We start from the raw sequence: 22,214 nt of genomic DNA, 5'->3' as shown, positions 1-22,214 counted from the left end.
GTAGTATAAGTCGCAGAAAGGAAGTTGCCTGGGCCACTTGTCCACACGGTGAAGAAAGTTAGTATGTTGGCCATACTGTGCTTAAGTGGTTTTTGGAAACTCTTCTTATAGTGTTTTTCCCACCATCCAAAAATAAAACACAAAGGTCTCTTTATAGCTTTTTAAATAAGTTTTTCATTCCACTACATAGGCAATAACGATTCTTGTGTGTACAACTGGGGGACATTAAGCTTACTTTCTTAGAAAACTGGCCTTATAGAGTATTACAGGACTTGTTTCCATTTAATTTCTTCTCCCAACAATAACTTTTGAGCCCGTTGATCAATTTAAACTGAATTTGTCAGAGAAGTGAGCTCTGATGCATGAAGTTTTGACAAATCTATTAATGCTATTAATATTGCCCCTGAGTTCAGTAACCACTGTGGACTCGTCTTAGCAAGGAATGTGCACAGGCGAGAGATATTTATGATCCTGGGAAGGACATTTGTCAGGGTTCATTCTTAAGTCATCACTTCTGCCTTTTTTGTTTTCTTTTGTCTAATGAGTTATAAATCCCAAATGAAGCTTTTCCCATAGTTGTGAATATCTATTGTCGATGTGGGTTATCTTCATAGTACGAAGCAGACTGTTGCTTCAGTTCCAGAGTAAGTCAGTAAAAAAGTGAGTCCATCTGAACACATGAATCCATACATGCTTCATTAGTGATTGCTCTCAGAATTGTTTTAATGCTGTTTTTTATTATCCAACTGCTCTTCAAAGAGGTTTTAGTCATTAAAATGTTTACTAGTTACGTACATCCCACATCACTGCATATATATACTGCCCTAGTCAAAATGTTTGGCAGCTGGCAACTCTTCAGAGAAGTGTTTGGGAGAAACAGAAGGGCGTCTCTGTTTAGTTTTGTTTATTGATTCCTTAAAGAACTGCAAAACATCTTTTACAGTTTACAAATTACAGATTTAACAAATTAAACTTTCTCATGTATATGACAATGAATATTAATTACAAAAGCAGATGTCTGTGAGAAGAAAACATTGACCTTCATTTTTAAAGGTGTATTGAAGAAGCACAATCTTTACTTTGGTTTTACTTTGCTTATGTTGAAAGGTTTTTATTTTATTAAATAAATTTTTAAAAAGCACCCTTTTTCTTCATTACCGTTAACAAAAACCCCACAGTAGTTTGAAAGACAGTCACCTTCTTTTTGAAAATAGATTACATTCTCTGATTTTCTGTGTGGGAAATGTGTCCTATTTCCATCCAAAATCTTTTGGGAGGAAGGTATTATGGATTTTTGTTGTTTCAACTCACTCCATTAAAGCATCTCAATGTGAACAGCATTGTATGGACTTGGAGATGGGTGAGAAAGTGATTTGATGTAAATAGGTGTATTGGAGTGAAAGAATGTAGAAATAGTCCTATAAGAAATGATTTTTTTTCTTGAAGCCATATTTGGGTAGTTGCTGGAGTTAGAAGAAAAACATTTCATTTTTTTGCAGATATTTTAATCAAAACAGAAGACAGAAGTTCTTGCTTCAAAATTTTATTTTTGCTATAGCAATGCATGGTATTTACTGAGGATCAACTTTACCAGCACTTTTAAAAGTATTCAAGGGGTTAGGGTACTGTGCATGACTATTTTGTAGACAGAAGTTTTTCCATCTGGAGAGCTTTATATCAATCTATTTTATCAGGATGCACGTCTCACAGATACACTCATATGGAGAAACTAACATAAAATGTGGTGGTGTTTTGGGTTTGGAAGCACTGCATTGGTTTTGGGGGGGGTTTAGAACTACTGATTTTGTTAGTATCAGTTCCGATCAAATTACTCAATGTGGCTTTTTTTTTTTTTTTTGGAGACATTCAGATCCTATCAGATTCCTACTCCTTGGATGCTGAAGAACAATACAAAAGAGATTTATGCTACTCGAGTCATGTAATCGGCAGAGTATGATAATATTAGAGATGAGCCTAGCTTTTGTACCTAGGGACTCTTTTGACCAGTTCCTGACCCTCAGAAATATTTATTGCCCTTAAGAAACTGTTCTGTCTATGATTACATGGTTCCCTCATATCTAACCATTGCAGGCTCCTTCCCCAGTGCTTACAACTGTCAACATGCTTCCTTTTCTTTTAGGATTTTTGCTTTTTCTTCCATAGGAGCAATGACATGTCTTCCCAGGCCACTGCAGCATGTCATTGATGTTTATGATACAATTACTACATTATACAGACTTCTCCATAGTCAACAAAGCTGATGTTAATTCAAGGGTGCAGAACTTCGATTGAAAATACCTTTTAAAGTAGCTAGGATGCTTCTGTTTCTCTCCTTTATTCTGTCATTTTGCCATTTACCTTGCATATGCCTTCTGTGCATTTTTTTGTTGTTGGTGGTAATGCCTGCTACAAACTCTCTTTCAGCCCATTCTTGTATCAGTGAGAATGTCTCTCCCCAATGTTTTCTTTCATTATCACAAATTTCAGCTTGTAGAAGAAAATTCCATCAGAATGGGAAAAAAAGTCTCAGTAACCCCCTCCTTAAAATTACACCGGATGGTGGGAGTGATAAAAATACTGTGAGAAAATAAAGGTAGCTAAACATTTATCAAAGCAAGACAAACCAAGCAAACAACAAAGCTCTTTTAAAATGTATGATGCTTCCATTTAAGAAAGCAAATAAAACTGAATAAATTAGCTAGGTAACTCTCATGCCAAGTGCAATAACTTCTAAGTATAGCCTTATTCTTCCCCCTTTCATCCTTTCTTTAGGGACAAGAGCTGGTTTGTTTTATGATTTTTCTAATGCACATAATATGTTATGGGTACTACTGAAGTCTAAATTATATAGATGTAATTACAAAAATGATTCTTACAGATAGGAAAAATATGCTCACTATGTTTTCCAGACTACTTCATTATTATTTTTAATGAAAATCATATTTGATGTTTGTCTCCAGGAAAGAGGTAATTGAAGTATCATGCTTGGCGGAATCTTGTGTTTTTAGCTGAAGTCGCAAGGCAGAAGCTGCACTAATAAGAAATGTTACAAACCAGGGCTTTTAGTTGTAGGTATCTTGATTCCAAAAGCTTTGCTCTGGAGACTGTCTGCTGAGATTAGGTATTAGGATGAGTCATGGAGAGAAAAATTGCAAAAAAGGATGATAAATAATTCAGGAAATATTGTTTTGAAGTGGATTTAGAATTGGATATGAAGCCAGTGTAGAACATGAAGCAACAATGATCCTATTTCTCTCTTACCAGTGGATATTATGTATGCGTTTTAAACTACTGGGAGTTTCCATATAGACTTTCGCGTTTGTTCTATATTCAAGATACTTTGCTAAAATAGCATGAGGAGTTAGTAAGGAATAGCTTATTTGGGAGAACATCACAATGGCTGTACTTCCACGGATGAAGGATCCATCTAGCCAAGCATTCCCTGGCTATGGCAATGCCTGGTAACATGTGCCTAGGAAAGAGTATTGGGACTCTCACTGTTTGTGCCTTTCACCAAAAATTTTGTGAAAACTTTCAAATCTTCAGCAGTTTGTGGCTGAAGAAATTACTGAGACAGAGGTGATGTCTTTTCATGTAAGAACTATCAATTATTTTTTCATCTTTAACTTCTCCCATGGCTTTCTGAACCCATGAAGCTTTTAACATCAATTGTATACATCCACAACAGTATCTTATGGAATAGTTATCTGAACACACACACAGCAGGTACCCATTCTGTCTCTTGCTGTCTAGACTTACGCTCGTAGGTTAGAGTGACTGGAACCCCATTTACAGTCTGGGAGTGGTTGTTCATGTCTGCCTTTCTGCCATGTCTATACTTTATGCATCAGCGGCTTCTTGTTTATTCCCTCCCCCACCTTTATTATTTAGTGGTTGGCTTAATATTTCGTCAGTACAGACTCCATTATGATCTTTCATTATTATGTAACTTGCTCCTCTTTAACAAATTGTTGATATTTGAAGTCCTTGATAATATTTCAGACCATATGGAAGTAGTTCTCTATGACTTTGAAAAATGGTATCACTTATGTATAAACTGCCAGTGATACAATAGCTCTGTTCTGCCTACCTAGAATGGAAACAAACTTCAGTAATCAAAACAGAAACCATCGTTTTCCCTCCTTCAACACTGTCTTCATAGTCAAGAAACTAAGCAGAAAGGGTCTCTTGAACATGAGTTCCTGAGGGAGGAGGAAACCGTAATGTTCTAGCAACGTGAAAATGAGAAGTCAAAATGAGTGGGATGAACCTTGTTTCATACATCGGGTTTTTTCATTCACATATCAGATAAGCTATCAAAACAAGAACTTTTGTTCTCCCCCTTTTTTTAAACTTAGTGTACTATGTGTGAATGCTTATATCACACAAAGTTTTTACAGGGTATCTGTTAGATGGACTACTTGTCTCAGGGAATTTATTGTATAATGAAACTGGCACAATATGAATGTCTTCAACTCAACTACAGAAAGTAAAGAAGGAGTAAGTATAATACAGATTTGACTGTAACCCAGGAAATCCACACTTTTCTCTATTTTTCAAAAAGACAGTCTACTTATATAATTTCCTTGCTACTTCGTTGCTGATATTCAGGACCCCCAAAAATTTCATGTGCTAGTATTAAACTGATAAGGACAGTAAGTAGCCTGTGCTACGAAGATGATATTTAACATAATTAAGATTTGATCCCACTGTATGTCTAAATTGTGCTCTAATGTAGTGTAGATACATTTTATTCTAAGGCCACCAAAGGTTAAAAGCTACTGAAAGCTCTGTCCCGTGAGTATCCCTGACAGGAATTCCTGTTGACAGTATTAGTAGAAGGAATTGTTAAAACTGATTTTTATTTTTTTTTCTTTTGTAACCAGCAACTGCTTACATTCTCAGTTCTCAGTGCTCAATATTGTTCTGTAAGAAACATTGGTAGATAGTATTTGGTTGCCTGCATTTCATATTGAAGACAATAAAAATATTTATTTATTTATTTTTATCCCAAGAGTGCTGGACACACAACAGCCCTACTGTCAGCTATTTGGGCCTACACTTTTCAAATCATACTGTTTTTTCCAAGTGCTTCATTTAGCTTAGGCTTCCACCTTTTAAAGTCTTCACAGAGACATGCACTAGGTTATTCCTTAGTAGAAAAAAAAAAGGGTCTTCTGTGTGCACTAGAAAGGTGTTCACAGTGGGGGTTTACACTGATCCCTAATTAATGAAACGGAAGGAAGATAATTTTGTTGTATTGTGGCTACAGTTCTTCTGTAAGGTGTTGGATGTATACTTTTTTCTTCCCTCAAATTCCTGTTTTTTACTCAGAAAATACAATATAAATACATTAAATTACACTGAGTGTCAGTTCAACAACTGCTATTTGAAGTAATTTTAACCTCATTAAAATACAGAAAAATTATGCTTAAAAGAATTGCCACCAATGACTCTTCCAAGATCATTACAATGGGTTTGAACAAGAACAACTCTACAGCAGTACTAAAAGTAACTTCAAAGAATCGTTAATTCTGTTAACTTCAGGGATCTGGATTTTATTCTGAGTGTGGAAGCTTGGTCAGAGACAGTTAAAGAGTTTCATGAGCTATCTCTAGTTGATGTAAGTATTTCTGAGTTACTGTAGTCACATTTCAACCTTTTCTGTAACCATCTTATATGTTGTTCTCGCCAAACACAATAAATTCAGTATATTTCCAAATCACTTCAACTATTTTAACTAGCTTCAACTCATTTTGTAAGGGCTCTCTCCTCCTGCCTGAGAAACTGTCTGCTTTGTGTGACATTACAAATCAGTCTGGCTGCCTAAAAATCTAGGAAAAAAATAGGTCTAAACTGGGAGTATGGGTATTGTCCTGACACTGGAATAACAGTTTTCTGTTTTAAGTATACCATACTGCTTTGGAAAACAGTGTATTCTCGGTACTAATGATGGCATTGATAGCAACTCTTCTTGTGGTTTGTAAAGTAGTTTGAACTAAGTTTTTAAGGTCTTTGATTCTGGAAGCTTTGGATGTCTATTGATATGTAGAATCAATGTCGACGTTGCTCTTGAAGTCTTTTGAAATTGCTTGGTTGTAGTATGGTATCATTTCTGCCTAGCAGTTACTTTTTGTTGTAGTAATTTGTAAGACTCTGGCAAGAATTAACGTATGTTTGTTACGTGCTCTGAACATGCAACATGTTGTATGAACACTTAACAGCGCTATGCAAGTACTTGCATGACATGCCTGTATTGTGAAAATATGTTTTCAAATGGATGAATAACTATTGTGGGGAGGATTGTTCTGTTTCTTTCATACCAATAATTCCTTTTAATTACATATTTTCCAGATAATGGAGGACAGACTTTGGCAGGTGGGAATAACTGGCCACTGAGAGGAAGAAAATGGACCCTCTGGGAAGGAGGAGTGAGAGGAGTGGGCTTTGTTGCAAGTCCTTTGCTGAAACAAAAAGGTGTAGAGAGTCACGCACTTATCCATATCTCTGACTGGCTACCAACGCTGGTGCACCTTGCTGGAGGACATACTAATGGCACTAAGCCTTTGGATGGCTTTGATGTTTGGAAAGCTATCAGGTAAATTGCATGTCAAATCACAGAGTCAGCATTGTGGTATGAGAAGGATTTAATCAGCCCAGAAAACAGAGCTGGAACAGGAGGGGGGAAATATTACATGTTCCTTTCCCTAAACAAAGGGAGTGCATAAGTGCCTTACTATCCATGAGAGAATTATCCAAATTAACCCTGGTCACAAATGCAAAACCTCCATATAGCTTTAACTTGGTACGTTGAATTTATCAGTGTGGACACAACAGTGCATGGTATACTTTTTCAAGAAAGCTCTGTGATCCAGAAGCACGTTGACTGATTTTGCGCAGCATGAAGTCCAAGTTAGTAAACTTTATGGACCCGGCCTTGCCCTCTACAGAGCCCAGTTGGGTGTCTCTGCAGTGTGCATCTCAAATTGGACATGTGGGAAATCTACGCAGACATTAAACTCGCTGAGCATGGATTCCACTTTGATGATTTGTTAGCTCAGTCCAGGACCTATCAGGCTGGCTCTAAGTGTAACCATTTGAGTAGGTCCGTATCATGCTGACCGGTGTCTCAAAAAGCCGGTGAGGTTGAGTACAAAAATAGACCTGACTTGGTTTCTGAGCGGTTATGATCTTGTGCCTGATTTAAGCAAGCTGGAGCACTCAGGAGCACAGTGTGGACATGCTTAGATGGCTGGAAAAAAGAGGCAGCTTAGCTCCAGTTGGGTTGACACTGACACCAAGCTAATGACTTCTGGTGGTCTCTCTCTCACTCCGTGCACCTCTCATGCTGTCTGGATTAACTGGGATGTCCCAGACCCCCCCATTAGTTCAGATAATGGAGAGTCTTCAGTGCATTAAAAAATGAGTTAAATCCCATACAGTTTTCCTCTGGAAAAGAATAGTAAAAATGATATCACAAATGCGGAATACTGGGGGCTCTGGTCACATCTCAATGTGTGCTTATTACTGGACCGTAAGGATAAGTGAAATGGGCATTGACTGGTAAAGGTGATATTTTCAGTGGAACAAACTATCAAAAGAAACTCTGGTGTTGCTCCTCTGCAATATCTTCAATCAAGACACACTCAGTCAGTCCTTCATCTTTCAAAGCTTTTCTTTTATTCTAATGTTCTTTTATTCTACTAAAATGGATTACAGTGTCTTTAAAACCTGAATGTCTGCAGAAATTTAAACTTCTGTGACCAACCCTTAGTTTTGCAAAAATCGCATGGTGACATTAGTTTAAATTCCTTTGTTCATTCGTCTTTTGTGCTGCATGTAATGTATTCATTGATGGGGCTAAATCCTATTGTCTATGTTCTTAGAAGTTATATTTATTTTAGTAGGTCTTTGAATATTGTTTTAGGTCATTTAGGATGGAAATTTTAATACTGCTAAAACAGAACAAAAAGACTAGCAATTCTATTTCCTACATGCCATTCATTTGAGAATTAGTGTTTGGGGTTTTTTGATAGTCTTTGTTCTGTTTTAACAGCAGTCAGACAACATAATATTATGTCTATTATAACCTTTTGTCCCCTTCTCACTGTTCCCACCCCAGCTTGCAGGAGAAATGTAGCTATTTATGTAGCAATTGCTGAATTTGCTGCAATTTTCTACATAGTGCATTATGATAAACACTGATTTTTGTGTGTTTTTGCATCCTAGAATGTGAATTACAGGAGTTGGCTCCTAAACAAGCATGAACAGGAGTGTTGTTTGGCTTAGGGATTGAGATGAGAAATTGAGAGGTAAAGCAGGCACAGTTGAACCCATCTACCTGTCCCTGGTTAGCTCTATGTAGACCTTGAAGTAAAAACCAAACCCAACACCCCTCCCCCCGCCCCTAAAACCAAACCCCATATCTTGAGTTCAGAATTGTTTTGTTGGTACCTTTAGTAGGATTACCTGTTTTGAAACAGCTAAGCTTGATTTCTTTCTTAGTGCTACCTCTGTTTGTGAGGAGCTATGGGGTAGTTTTCTGTACTAGCTGGAGTTTGTGGAGATCTCATGGCCTCGTGCCCAGGTGTACTGCATGGCTCTTTTCCAAGTGAAAGAAGATAAGGATGTGCCTGATTGAGGCCAGGGACCATTAACTGCCAGGAAGGAATAGAGACTCCTGTCCAGCCGGAGGAAGTAAAATGCTTTAAATGCCAGTGTTACTGTGGGAAAACTTAGCAACATTCTGGGGTACTCCTAAACCATAGGCTTTTCTTCCAGCTACCAGCAGAATTCCTGGCACTCTCAGGCTTAGCTTCAACCAGGTATTCTTTGTCATGGACTGATCTTTTCGGATCAGGTTACTTCAGGAGGAAAATTATATGTGGGGAAGATAAGGTACAGCTGTGCATCCCCTGCACACTACTGGCACTTCAGTCTTAATCTCTTTGTGGAGGGGCTGAATTCAATGTTTACTAGCACTGCTAGGGAATAGATGACCTCCAATATTTTAAGTTGTGCCAACTGGAGGGCCTCTGTCTGGAGAAGAAAAAAGTCAGTTTTTGTGAAATGATAGGCTGCTCTTTGGCTGACCTTGCAGCCAAAATGTCAAATTTCACATGATTTTCCCATGTAATAAGGAGAAATGAGTGTATTAAATTTCACAATCATAACTCAAAAGGTCACTTGATTATTGGATAGCAAACAATGAAAGCACCGTGCCCTTTTGGTGACATCTGATGGAAAAGTTCAAATATGTTGCGTTTCTTGGACCAGATGGCTCATAATGAGTGAAATTAATATTTGCTAAGATTCTACCTAATTTGAAAAAGGAAAATTAATAGCCAATCACTGTGTTACATCTGTATTTTTTTTCAGTCCAGTCTAATACAAATAGCTGCATATGCTTCCTGTGGTTTTGGTTTTTTTTGTTTGTTTTGGTTTTTTTTTTTTTTTTTTGGGTGGACTTTAATCCTGAGCCTACTGTTTCACATGTCTGTAATCAAAAGGAAAAAGGTTATAAATTTGGAACCTTGATTTAGACATTCAGAAGAATATATGGGCAATGCAGATACTCTCAGAAGTTACAGAAATATTGGACTCATTCCCGTGTCTGCCTATAAGTGATCAGTATTTAAAGGACATGTTCTTAATATGATATTGATTTAATAAATATAAATAATATAATATTGAAAATAACTAGATATTAATATATAATTTTAAATATAGATAATGATATAAATAATATAGAAGTTAGATATAAATTTTGAAATTGTAAGTATAAATTCTAAAATCCTGGACCAATACGAACCTTCTGTCATGATTTTAAGATGATTGGCAGTCCAAATTAGGAATTGCATTAACATAAGTTCTCATAGTAAATAGAAGTGCTGAAAACCACACGTGTATCCACCTGTTCCTTTCATGCCTCCTCTACTTAATTTTGACTTGAATAACCAGAATAAAGTTAATGATCAGGAGCAAATGGCATGAAAAGCTGAAGTGCAGGAGCACATTTTTCTTGTGGACAAAAGTATGTTCTTTGGCATTCTTTTTCGCTAGCTGTACTTTTAAGTTTCTTTCATACAATGCATGAAACTGAGGAAACACAATGTTCATGTTCTGTTTGTTTGAACTTCTTTTCTTTAGTAAAAATTTGCATGCTACTTAAAAGCTCTTTGACAGGGACTTTGAACTCAAAAGCTTGTTTGCTCTTTCCAAATTGATCTGCTGACCTACTAGTGTAGGAAATCCTGTTGGAACACTGTCTCAATGAGAGACCTAATGGAAGAGGAATGTGATTTTATTTAAAAGAGACAACTGAAGTAAAGCAGGTTTTACTTGCACTCTCACAGTCTGACGCTCTCACTTACCAAAAGGTGTGTGTCTAAGAAGTCTGCCCAGCAGCCAGGCACCAGGGCAGGGCTTCTCAACCCATCCATTGGGCAGCCAGGCACCATGATGCTTGTGACCAGATGTTAGGCCCAGGATTGTGTTGTGATGGTGCAGAGGTCCAGGGACACCAGCTATGAAGTCCTTCTAACATCCTCTGTGTTCTTCTTCTTAGGTTGGTAACCATGCACACGTTCTGGTTATGCCTCTTTTGTACCCTTTTGGTGCTGCTTTTCTGTCCTGTCCCACCGCTGTGAGTCACCAGGTGCCCTCACTGTTTTGTCCCAGGTGTCCCTGACCTGTGAAACTGACCAAGACATGTTGGGGTCTTGCTGACCTGCTAACCTGGGAGTTGTTAACCCAGGCCGTTACAAGAGCCCTTTCCCTGTTCTGTGTTCATGCTGTTGTCTCCACACGCAGACCTTCCCAGTCTTCCTCTGTTCATACCAATCTTGGCCTTTCTGCTAGTTTTCTACAGTAGGCCGCCAAAAAAGCTTTTGCATGCAAAATTTTGTGGCAGCATATCTTTAAACCAGTAGTTCCCAAAACTTATTTGCCTCCCCTACCTTTGGAATGAAATTTAACTTTCCCTTTAGTGTCTGTAACTTTTTTTTGAAAATAACTTGGGATAGCATCACTGTACCAACCCATTTTTGGATATCCATCAGATGGTTCCAATCTCAGCTATAAACCTTCTACATAAATCATAGTAGATTGCACTTTTCTAATACTTCAGATTACCAGGGGTAACACAACAGTATAGCTGGAACCTCTAAAACCATGTACAGATTAGAAATTATTTCTGAAAACACGATAATATCACTAATATGTTTTACAAAAACAGTAATTGAGAAAACCAAGAACAACTGATAAAAAACAATACTAAAATGCAACCAGTCAAGGAATCGAAACTGTACTGCAAGTATCTGAAAAGCCACTTGCGTTTCTAAAAAACATCTGTTCTCCAGATGCTTGCTACTCTATTGAAATCAAGACACTAGGCAAAATAATTTTCCCTATGTAGAAACTTGCACTGGTTCATACATTGTTTTGATATATTTTGGTTTTCGGTACTGAATATCTGGTGTGTCTATGCTTAGAAAAAGGAGTTTATTTTGCATTAGCAGAAAAATGGAAGACCAAATGATAGAGCACATGAAGCAGTATGGTAGGCACTGAGAGATTCGGCATAAAATGCAGTCAAAATAAGTACTATTTCTTAAAAGCTTGTTAGCAAACATAGGCTTTCCAGTTTTACTGGAAGGGCAGGGCAAGTTTCAGTTTTGTATTTTTGTAATGTTGGAAATATCAGAATTGATTGGGTGAAGTAAATGAAGCAAGATGAGCTTGAATTCTTGTGTGCCAAATGGCTACATTCATTTTAGGAATTAAACACCTGTTTGAAAAAAAATTTCATTGTTGTGGTATGAATTAATGCTGAAGAAAGAGCAATGTAAAGCTGAGAGAAATGTTTATTCCCAGCATATCTGAAATATAATTACTCTAAGAAAGCATGTACAGATATGACCCAGAGAAATATAATATATGGGAAGGTTATAAAGGCTCAGATTTTTCTGAGTGACACTGAGGATGTTTTTGAGCAAGATAAACATATTTGCCCTGAAAAACCTTGGATTGTTTCCCAAGGACACCTTCTGCCTACTTAACAACAACAACAACAAAAGTGAAAGATCATATGTAGATATTTGTTCATGTTCACTAAGGAGTAAGGAGTAATAGATATTTATGTTTTAAAAACTTTGCAAAGCAGAAGGTAGAGTAACATTCTCAGCATAAACTAGCTGATTCTCATACCAGCTTTGAAGTTAGTCTGTATGCCTTCATTAAAGTGCTCTTAGAGGACTTTTTTTTAAAAAGTACCTTTTAACTGCTTAATTAAATAGTCAGTCAGACAAGGTAGAATAATAGCTAGACAAAAGAAAAAGTTCCTTATTTTTAGGGAGAGGAGCAATGTATCAGAATATTGGAGTCTAAAAATAAATAGTCTAAAATAGAGCATTGTAGGATATGGTTACACTGGAAGCTACTAAACTATGAAGGCAGGATTCCCTAGAGAATCTTACTGCTTTCTTATTCTAGCTCTGTTGCCTAGACCGTATTCCTAATGCAAAAGATGAATCTGTTGTTCAGGATGTGTCTTTTGAGGGGACTAAGGTCAGGATGGAGCTCCATAAATGGGAAGGAGGACAGATTTAGGCACAGGAAAAAGGGAGCTCTGCTACAAGCATAAATTCTCTACTTCTTGTCCCCAGTGCCTTGTTTCTGTTTTCCTGGTGTCCTTTTCTGTCAGCCAGCCACTTTTTTCAATGTACAATGCCATCTTCTTTTCTCTGGCTATCGTTTTGTGAATAATGTATGCTGGTTATAAACCTCCATGTTGTGTGCAACACAACTACTGGAGTAACACCCAAACTGAACGAACAGTTCAATACCAGTTAATAGTGCTACAGAGCTTACTGCAGTAATGCCATCAGCTTCAGGGAGTGTATCTCATGATTATATATAAATCACATTTCCAAGTTACTAATACCAATTTTCTATCCCAGAAAAAAATGGATTCAATAAAAATGACAACTGCAGCATGAAAAACTTAAATTCCTGCAGGTGTAATCTTTATTGTTTGTGTTCTACCAGCTGTGCAGTAACATTCATAGCCATGTTTAGTGGACAGTGTCCACCCTCTAGATTAAAAGCCATAAAGGAAGTCACCTGTAATGACATGATAGTAGTACTAGTCTGCTTGAACAGCATGAATATCCTCAGTTCTGACATTCTGCCTACTGTGGTACTGTATGAATATTGGACGTATAAACAGGAGAAGCATATGGGAGTAAGTTACTTCTTTATTCTTTATTTGACCCTGGTGGAAGGTACTAGATTACTTAGCATAACTAGTGTTTGCTTTCTTTTAAAAGGATACTGAAAAATATAGATACAGCTCAGAAACTGCAAAATAAGAGTATCTTCCCAAGCAGTTACTGCAGAGTCCTTTACATGCTATAAATTAGCATCCTAGTTTAACTTGTGCTAACTGGTTCATGTTACTGTTACCTGTGAACAGATGGCAGAAGGCACACTTGACCGCAGCTATAATTGGAGCATCTAGAGACAGTAAGAGTCTATTAAATCTTAGATAAAATTTGGTTAAATAAGGCCAGGCACTCCTCAGTTACGAGTGTGACTATTAGAGGTATTAGGGGGTGGGGGAGGTGGGAGAGAGTTAACCTTTCACATACTTTTTGGGAAAAACATTTTTGTGGCAGTTTTTATACACTGAATTACTAACATTCTACGTTCATTGTTGTACTTCTTCTATATTAATTCCAAGGCTGTATTATCTGAACACATTTAATCTTTCATCCAATCCTCCTTGTTAATTTTGTACTTATTCAAAATATTTAGCATCTAGAAATGGTATAGAACAATATTCATTTTAATTAGTTGTTACAGGAAATTTTAAATTACAGGTAAATATTGTTTAATTATATATTTTATACATTAAAATAACATTTTTGAGGCTTCCACTGACTTTTCTGTTACCTGATTTTTTTATTCTTAATGTCGACTGGTTTAGGGGCCCTGTTTGAATTTTTGAGTCTCAAATGAAGCTCCTTAACAAAAAGAAAACAATTTAAGTTATTCAGAAGTTTCTAAAAAGATGTGGGTTTAGGTTCACTGTCAAATAATAAAATATTGTTGTGGCATGATGTAGCCAAGGTTCTTTCTAATTATGTCTTCCTACTCATGTTGCCATTTATAAGGAGTAAATTCCTTTTACTCAGTTTTTTAGGACTGGGATTTACTCAACTCAGAAAAATTATGGGTAAGTTCAGAGGCTTATTCCACACCATCCCTATGTATAGGATATCTAAATCATCCTTGTGACCTCAATTACAAATCAAATGTGGGGTTTTTGAGGGGTAGCCAGTGCCTCTAGTGTTTTTTAAGGCACCCAGCCAAAATGCTTTCAGCACTCATTCAGGTATGCAGAGAGCATAGCAAGCGCGATGCCAGCTTACGCTGCGAAATTTGATTTTTAAAGTTGATTATTGTAAACCCCTGCTTTAGGGCCAATTCTGTACTCTGTAAACTTATGAATAATTTCAGTAAACACCAGTGAAGTCAGGGAAGGCTGATGGGGTAAAAGCTGTTGCTACTAGGCTGGAAAAGAGCATTCAGATTAAAGTTGATAGCAATTAGTTTATAGTTACAAGCTCATTCTGTATTAGGATGACAAAAAACCTTAAAATAAAACATGCAGAATCCTAATGAGCTGTGGAAGGAAATTAACATTTCCTTTTGAAATTTTTCCTAGTGAAGGAAGACCTTCCCCCAGAGTGGAACTGCTACATAACATCGACCCTATGTTTGTGGATGACTCCCCATGTGAGTATGCTACTGATTTTTTATGACTTATTAAACATACAGTTCATCTTCTGAACACTCCTTGTTTTCTTTAAGTGAAGTATTTCCTTCTGGGTGAAACAAAATAGAGTAGGATGCCTTCTGCTTTTAAGGAAATAGCTTTAAAATACAGAAACATCACCCCCCAGGTGCTTTAAGTACTTACTGAATCATGACCAACACACGCTTCCTATTTCAGAGAGCTTTGAAGCACTGCTGAGTGATGAATTAAGTACTTTGGGACATGGAAATGTTGAGGAGCAGTCATGTGCCTGAGGTGCACAGGGAGGCACACTGCCAAAAAACCCTACCAAACCCTGTCTTCAGTGCTCCACGTTGGCAGGTAGCTCCCAATGAAGTGCTTGCCCTGCCGCATCTTGATACATCGATATAATATGACCTTGCAAATGGAAAACTTGAGTTTGCAAGAAGCTGAGAATTTCCAAGCCTTGTGATTGTGTTGTTCCATAATCACATGGGTTGGATCTTTAATGCCATAATCACGTGAATTGGAGCGTAAGTTCACCAATTCTATAGCTCTTTAAGCACCATCTGTTTTATGATTCAACATTATTAGTTTGCTAAGGGCTACACACTTTTCAAGCAGAGATTTTTTTCATACAGAACATTGGAACAGGTCCTTTCCAGTGTTTTTGTAGCATTTCTGTATTTCGTTAAATAAAGAAGTAAATCCCGGCAGAGGCAATAGTGCAGTGGGCACAGTGATCTGTTGCCTGTAAGACAGAGATGTACATGTGCTGTAGTAACTGGATGGAAAGGGGTAAGGTGGCCTTCTGCAATGCACATCTGGTTCTGTGATGCTTTTCTCAGAAGAAGCAACATTGTGCCTATCTAGCGCTGGCTGGACAGCACTGCCTGCAGATAATTCCTACATACTGATGGAATTAAGGTATAGCTACTCCAATTTCCCTTCAAAGGATGCTCAGTGAGCCATAGCATTCCTGTATGATGTTATACCCTGATGTGGTATTCTCAGGCATACTTCAGGGACCATCTCTTCCTTGTGGGAACTGTGGTGATTGAACTCAGCAGAGGTGTTTGGGTAGACAAATTCCTGGTGTAAATAGAAGGGGAATGAGCAGAGGAGGTTTTCAGGAGCCTAAGCTCAGGAAATACTTCCCAGTATTGCTTCCATGATGCCATACTCTGATGGTACTTCACAGTTTGCTACATATAGCATGTCCTTACTTTTCCTGTGCATTGCGTGACATGTGGGCAGGGACAGGGGCAGGTGGACCAAAGCTGTAGTAAGTGGAACTTTTATGCTGGTTGAGATGTGACTTTTAAGCATCACAAACAGAGGAAGCAGTATGCATGCCTGTAAATTTACAATGTTTTTATGTACCTTTCAAAACTGGAGTAATTAAAAACAAATACGTAACTCTTCACCCATGTGTCCTTATGCGCCATATAGTCTCTTCTCAGCAAAGGCCTATAATTTTGGCAAGTTACTTTGTGCCACCTGTTTTACTTTCTCCCTTAATAGCAGTTTTGGTCAGCAACAGGTAGAGTTGACCTCCAAATTAATATACCTTACATTTTTCCCAGTTTTGATTTTATGATACCATTCTTACAGGATTTGAGCGTAAGTAATTGTATTTCTGATAGGTTTGACAAGATGTATCACTGTTATACATGACAAAATATACATTAAACTGCTTTTTTAGATCACTGTTCTTCTAATTAATGGACTGTTTCTAATGCAACAGAGCATGCTAATTTATAGTCCACTGCTGGGGACAAGAAATCCAGCTTTCTTTGTACTTCATCTATTGTTGAAATGTGCTCAATTTCTTATAAGTTAACTGGAAGTTGGAATGGTTTTGTGCTTTGCAGGATGAGTCATTGTATTATTTATGATTCTGTTTTTGACCCAGCTAGTGAAATTATGCTTTATCATATAAGGATTAGAATTTCTATTTAGCCATCTAAGTTATTAGGAGTAACTGTATTTGTATGTAAGTCAGCTGATTTCTACTTAGTGTCTGTTTTTCATTTGGAAAATTGAGTAATAAGTTTAGAATTAAGATCCAGATAAATGATGTTGGTGTCTCTATTACAGATAGATTAGGGAGTCACAAAGCTTGGAATATATAAGTACTTTCATATTTTCAGCAATCATGGCTTTCTTTGTGTTGAAAAAAATAAAAAAAGGCATCTTAAAATAAACTGCCTATACTAAATTCCTGTTATCAAGGTGTTAAACTGTGTGTCACTCTGGAGTCTTGCTCTTTCCTTGACTGTTTATTGTTTCCTTGTTCAAACTGTTTTGACATCAGAGTACTCTTTTGTCTATGGTGCTAAAATATATGTATGTTTGGCTGGGTTCTTTCTCACCTCCTGTGTAGTCTTTGGCCTTCTTTATGCCCATCTTGCCCTTGTCCTAGTCAACTTAAAAAATAACGTCACCTAAGTCATCTTGTGTCAGGTGAAATAGTCATATTATACTAATACTTTCCTTTTTGTAGAAATTGAATTAGTAAGTAAAATAGTGACTGGAAGATATAGATTAGCTGAATCTCGGGGTTTGCAGAGTACTGTGGAAGACCAAAGAGGAAATCAAATCTCAAGATACTGTTAAACATAACCAAAAAACTTTCAGGATGTTATGGATAATCAGGCAAGTTCTGATCACAGTATTATTAAGGAAGACACTGTACTGTTGTAGTTGTGCACACATAGGGCATTAAGTTATTGCTGTACTTCCACTCAGTGCAGGTTCAGTGCTCCTGAACTCTTAAGCGCTTTTGCACATAATATATACATTCTTTCAGCATAATATTTTTATTTCATGGATGCATTTATCTTCATCTCTGTCTGAATAAACTGGTACTATATATTTTTAGTAGCATGACTGATGGGATGTCTCATGTGATTCATTGATTTTTATTTTTTTTTTTGACTGAAACAGGAAAACTGAGCTTTGTTCTGGTCAGATGTTTTACACCAAAATAAGCATTCCTTCAGGGAAGAATTTGTGCAAAAGACATTAATGAATTTAGTGTCAACTCAGCTGTTACAGCCAAGTATTCAACAGAATGTTAAGTTAAAGGTAGGACATGCTGTCTCAATTACAGAGCTAACTACGTCTTTGCTGCTGTGGTCTGTTAGAACTGACTTTGACCTGCGTGTTCACCACTCGTGGGGTAACATGATACAACTTTCCAAGTTCTCAGACTGAGCACTGGTTTCTAACCTCCGGGCACCATCCAGGGTTACTCCAGCAGATCTGATGAAGCTACTGATCAACTTCTACTTACCTTTTTTTCAGGAGCTGATGCCTAGTTGTAAATAAGTAGTCTTGTATCAAAGTAGTGTACTTAGGTCCTATTATTAAGACTAAACAGCATTAAGAGGGAGGACACTGTAAACTAGTTTGTCTGCAGTTCCATTTCACAAAAAAATGCTGACAAGTCTTATTTCACTGACTCTTTCAAGTAATCACCTTCTGTCTCAGAGGGTAGACTTTCTTCACTCAAATACAAACCTTTCCAGTGGTCTGAAACATATTGCAGTGTTTTAGACTGTCATTCCTCATTTGTTGTCTTCAGTGCTAATAAAGGAGTTCCTGTCCCTGACCTCAGACTTTGCCTGCAGGCTCCCTCTGACGTGTGGCAGCCCAGTGGAGTGGTTGGGGTTAAAAACAATGTTTTTCTCTCAATGAACTGACCTGATTTGCAATGCAGACCTACAACAATTGTGGTCATGTAATGGAGGAGGCGGTGGAGTGAAAACCTAGGGTGGGATCTTCAAAAACTAGGAGCGGGGGGGGGGTGGGTAGGTTTTAGTCTTTAGTGAAGCCAGTCTGGTGGTGAGCTATTGCTGAGATGGCCAGCCTGTCCTCTCCCTTTCTCCCATTCTTTCCTCCTCCCCTTGGGTTGGATCTGGAAATCACATGGCAACGAGAGGAGTCTTCTGCCAAATCAGCCTTCAGACTATTTTGGGTGGCAGAGGGAAAGAGGAGGAAAGGTTTCTACCACATCAGACAGCTGAATCAACTTGCCCTGTAGCTGTATGACTGGGAGCAGTGCGGGGGGGGGCAAGGAATATGTGGTTGGTGGCAGATGGAAGGACTGGCCGCAGGACTCAGCAGCTAAGATCAGCTCAGGCCACTGGGGAACCTCAGCCAGAGGCAGTAGTTTCATGAAGTTTAAGCTAGGGTAGGTCGCTGCTGCTGCTGCCAAAGAGGAAATCCTGCCTCCCACAGCACCTCACCACCGCTCCCGTCTCTCGTGGGTCACCAAAACCACTCACAGAGCCAGGCTATGAACCAGGTCAGGGTGTTGGTTCAGGTTTTAATACCCCCCCCCCCCCTTTTTTTTTTTCCTTTGGACGTATGTTGGATAGCCAAGTGCTCATTTTGGCACAAAGGATGGGACTAGAAGGAAATTCAGGGGACAGGTGAGACTGATTCTGTTGGGTCTGAAATTAAACCCTGAGGTTTCCGTTTCATAATATGTGATGAAGTGATCCAGCAGGCTTCTGCTGGGGATGTGCTTTCCTTCCTCCCCTCCCCATTCTTGGTCACACGCTCTTGACGCTTATTTTGCATCAGTTCTGGCACTCCTCAGATAACCTCCCTGGACGGATCCAACTCGCTAGCCTGGTTTCCCTCTGTCAGGTAGGTTGAATCTGCGCATTGAAGGGGCCGACGGATGCCAGAGGCAGCGCAAGGCGGGGACGAATAGGGCTGCGTGGTTGGCAGTGGGGAGGCAGAGGGAGAGCCAACCCTCCTAGCGTTGTCTGGCTGCTCCTGGAGCCAGAGCCCCAGGGGGAAGGAGTGGGGAACCACACACCCTCTGGTTGGACCTGGCTGTGCTAAACCGGTCCGGTGGGCTCTGCGGATGGAGCTGGACCCAGGCTCCTCGGAGGTGGTTGCTCCTCTCCCTCCTGCTAACGGCCGTCGCTTTTGTCTTTCTGGCTGTTTCCTCATCACCCTGTTGATCATTTTCAAAAGTCATGAATATATGTCTCAATTGCTGGGTCTCAGTGTAGACTTGTAATTTATTGGAGAGTTTGCAATTACGTAAAAGCAGGACATTGGTATGAAAGATCTATTGTCTTCCAGGTTTGGGTCTGAAACGTTCACATTTTCTGTTAGTTTCGGGAGTTTGGTAGTAAAATAGGAAAATTAAAAACAGAAAGCTAAAATTACGCTGAAACAGAGTATCATTTTCTCTGTAATGTATAGGTTAAGAAAGCACAAATATCATGCATAAAGTAACTTAAAAGTTGCATAAATAAGAAATCTGATTTACCCGTCTTGGAAGGAAAAAGAAACAAAATTGTTTTGCCCCATTTTTGTGACTTTGTCTTTAAAAAAAAAAAAAAAAAAGCCAAGTTGTTGATGGTTTGGCAGCTGTGGCGGTGATGTCAGCTCTTCCATTGTGAAAGATCTGCTTTCCTTTAGACAGCCTTATGGCATTTCATCAAGTTTTGGTGATTCAGCTGAATTAAAAACGAACTGGATTTAAGTCTAAATTCCCCTAACTGCTAAACCAAACATATTTCTGACCACACAGTCATTGCTAGATGGTCTGTCTTGAGGCAGTATTGAAACTTTATATCCCACAGAAGGCAATTTTATTTTGAGAATCAGGACTAAATGACACGGTGAAAGGAAATGTACCCTTTAATTCAGAATTGTTAATCAGAATCTGTCAGTACACACTGTATTATTTTTTAATCTGACTTGCTAAATTTATTAATGAATTTAGTGAATTCCACAAAATCTTGTAGACTGCACGTGTGGCATCACTTTCTCTTCAAAAAGAATTTGGATTTCTTTAAGTTAGAAAGATGTATTCAAAATAAATATGTTGTTGGGTGGGGCTGTTTTAGGCTGAAAAAACTTTTACCTTCATTTAAAATTCCAGACTTAACCATAGACTAAAACTTCAAAGGCATAATAAAATTGTAGGCCACTAATTGTAGCCAATTTATTTTGAAGATATCTATTCATAGAGGCAGACATCCAAGACAGAGAACTTGTAAAAACATTTTGTGATTTTTCTCCAAACTTTTATTTGCCTTGAGCAAAATTAATCAACCTTTACATCGTTCTCCTTGACATTTGAAAAAAGGCATTACCTCATATATTGTGCTATTAATTGCCAAAATAAATGGTTGCTTATAAGGGGCTACATCTGCTATATGCAGAATGAACAGATGATATATTACAATAGAGAAACCATTTCAGTTCTGAGACTGATGTATCATTCACGGGCATTAAGATTGCATTAAAATGGCTGTAGCATTAAATATTACATCCATACCTATATCAAAATGATTAATCTTGATTAAGAAATAGACACTCTAGACTCCTTTAGGCCCCATTTATTACTTATTTTGCCCAGGTGAAAGATGATTCCTGAGACGTTACAGGCCAGAAGTGATTTCTTCCCCACTTTTATTACTGATGATCTAGCTGGTTTAGAATTATTAAAAAAAAAAAAAAAGGGGGGGGGGGGGCGAGGGGGAACAATCCCTGGTAATGAAGTTATTCAGTAGCAACAGAAGATGTAGGTAAGCATGGATGAGTGTACTGTGTGGGCTTCGAATGGGATAAATGTACTCCATGTCTGTGCCAGGCTAAGACCCAGAATCCACTCTCAGCTTCAAAAATGTACAGAAAACCAACCAGATGGTTAGCTGACTGAGCTTACGTAGTGACAGCTGGAATGGGAGAATGGTCAGGAATGGGGAAGAAGACAGATGTTATTTCCTTCTCCAAATTTCCATTTCTCTGCAAAGTTACACATATGCATGCTGACCATCTGGACTCTGTCCTCTTTTCATTACAAGAAAATCATAAATTGCGATGACCGCCTGTAAGTTTCTAAGGCAGGAGTTGCCAACATGTGACCCTGGAGCTGTGCATGGCCCTCAACCACTTCACATGGTGTTTTTCATGCTGGTTTGGCAGTTTTGGGCAGAGCTCAGCTCCACTCCCCTAGTGGGAGGCCACTGTTCCAGCCAGCTCTGCTGCCATTCACATCAGAGATAAGTGTTGTTTTTCTTTCGGCTGTTGGCTATATGAAGTTTCTGGGGTGTAGCTCTTGCTGTCGGGAAGTTTGGCCTGTGGTTATACATTGCCTTGGTTCTTAGCCCGCCTGCATCTTGGCGTGAACCATCCATCACTGCAGTATTCAGTACTAAGTGTGTGGGGATTGCACATTTGGTGAGCCTCATAAATACTAGTCCCCATGTTTCCTTTGGGATGTAGATAATTTCTTTTAGAACTTAGAAATGTTAAGTCACTTGATAAACTGTCTAATGCCATTATCATGACTGGAATTCAGAAATCCCTCAGTACTGCTTCTTTTTTATGCTTCATTATATCCTCTACCTATTTGACCATAACACTAACATTTTAT

At 38.3% G+C, this 22,214-nt stretch overlaps 1 protein-coding gene across 2 annotated transcripts in view; it reads left to right on the top strand.

Annotated features, from left to right (window-relative positions):
• The window catches only part of ARSB (arylsulfatase B), a 67,484-nt gene that overhangs the window by 26,721 nt on the left and 18,549 nt on the right, over positions 1-22,214 (top strand). For both annotated transcript variants that reach the window (XM_049794422.1, XM_049794423.1), the window contains exons 5-6: positions 6,355-6,598; positions 14,729-14,799. In XM_049794422.1, the coding sequence (XP_049650379.1) occupies positions 6,355-6,598; positions 14,729-14,799 (315 nt within the window). The remainder of the gene's footprint in view (positions 1-6,354; positions 6,599-14,728; positions 14,800-22,214) is intronic.

This window comes from Accipiter gentilis, chromosome Z (assembly GCF_929443795.1).
Source record: "Accipiter gentilis chromosome Z, bAccGen1.1, whole genome shotgun sequence".
NCBI classification, from domain to species: domain Eukaryota; kingdom Metazoa; phylum Chordata; class Aves; order Accipitriformes; family Accipitridae; genus Astur; species Astur gentilis.
This window is presented reverse-complemented; position numbering and strand designations above follow the sequence as displayed.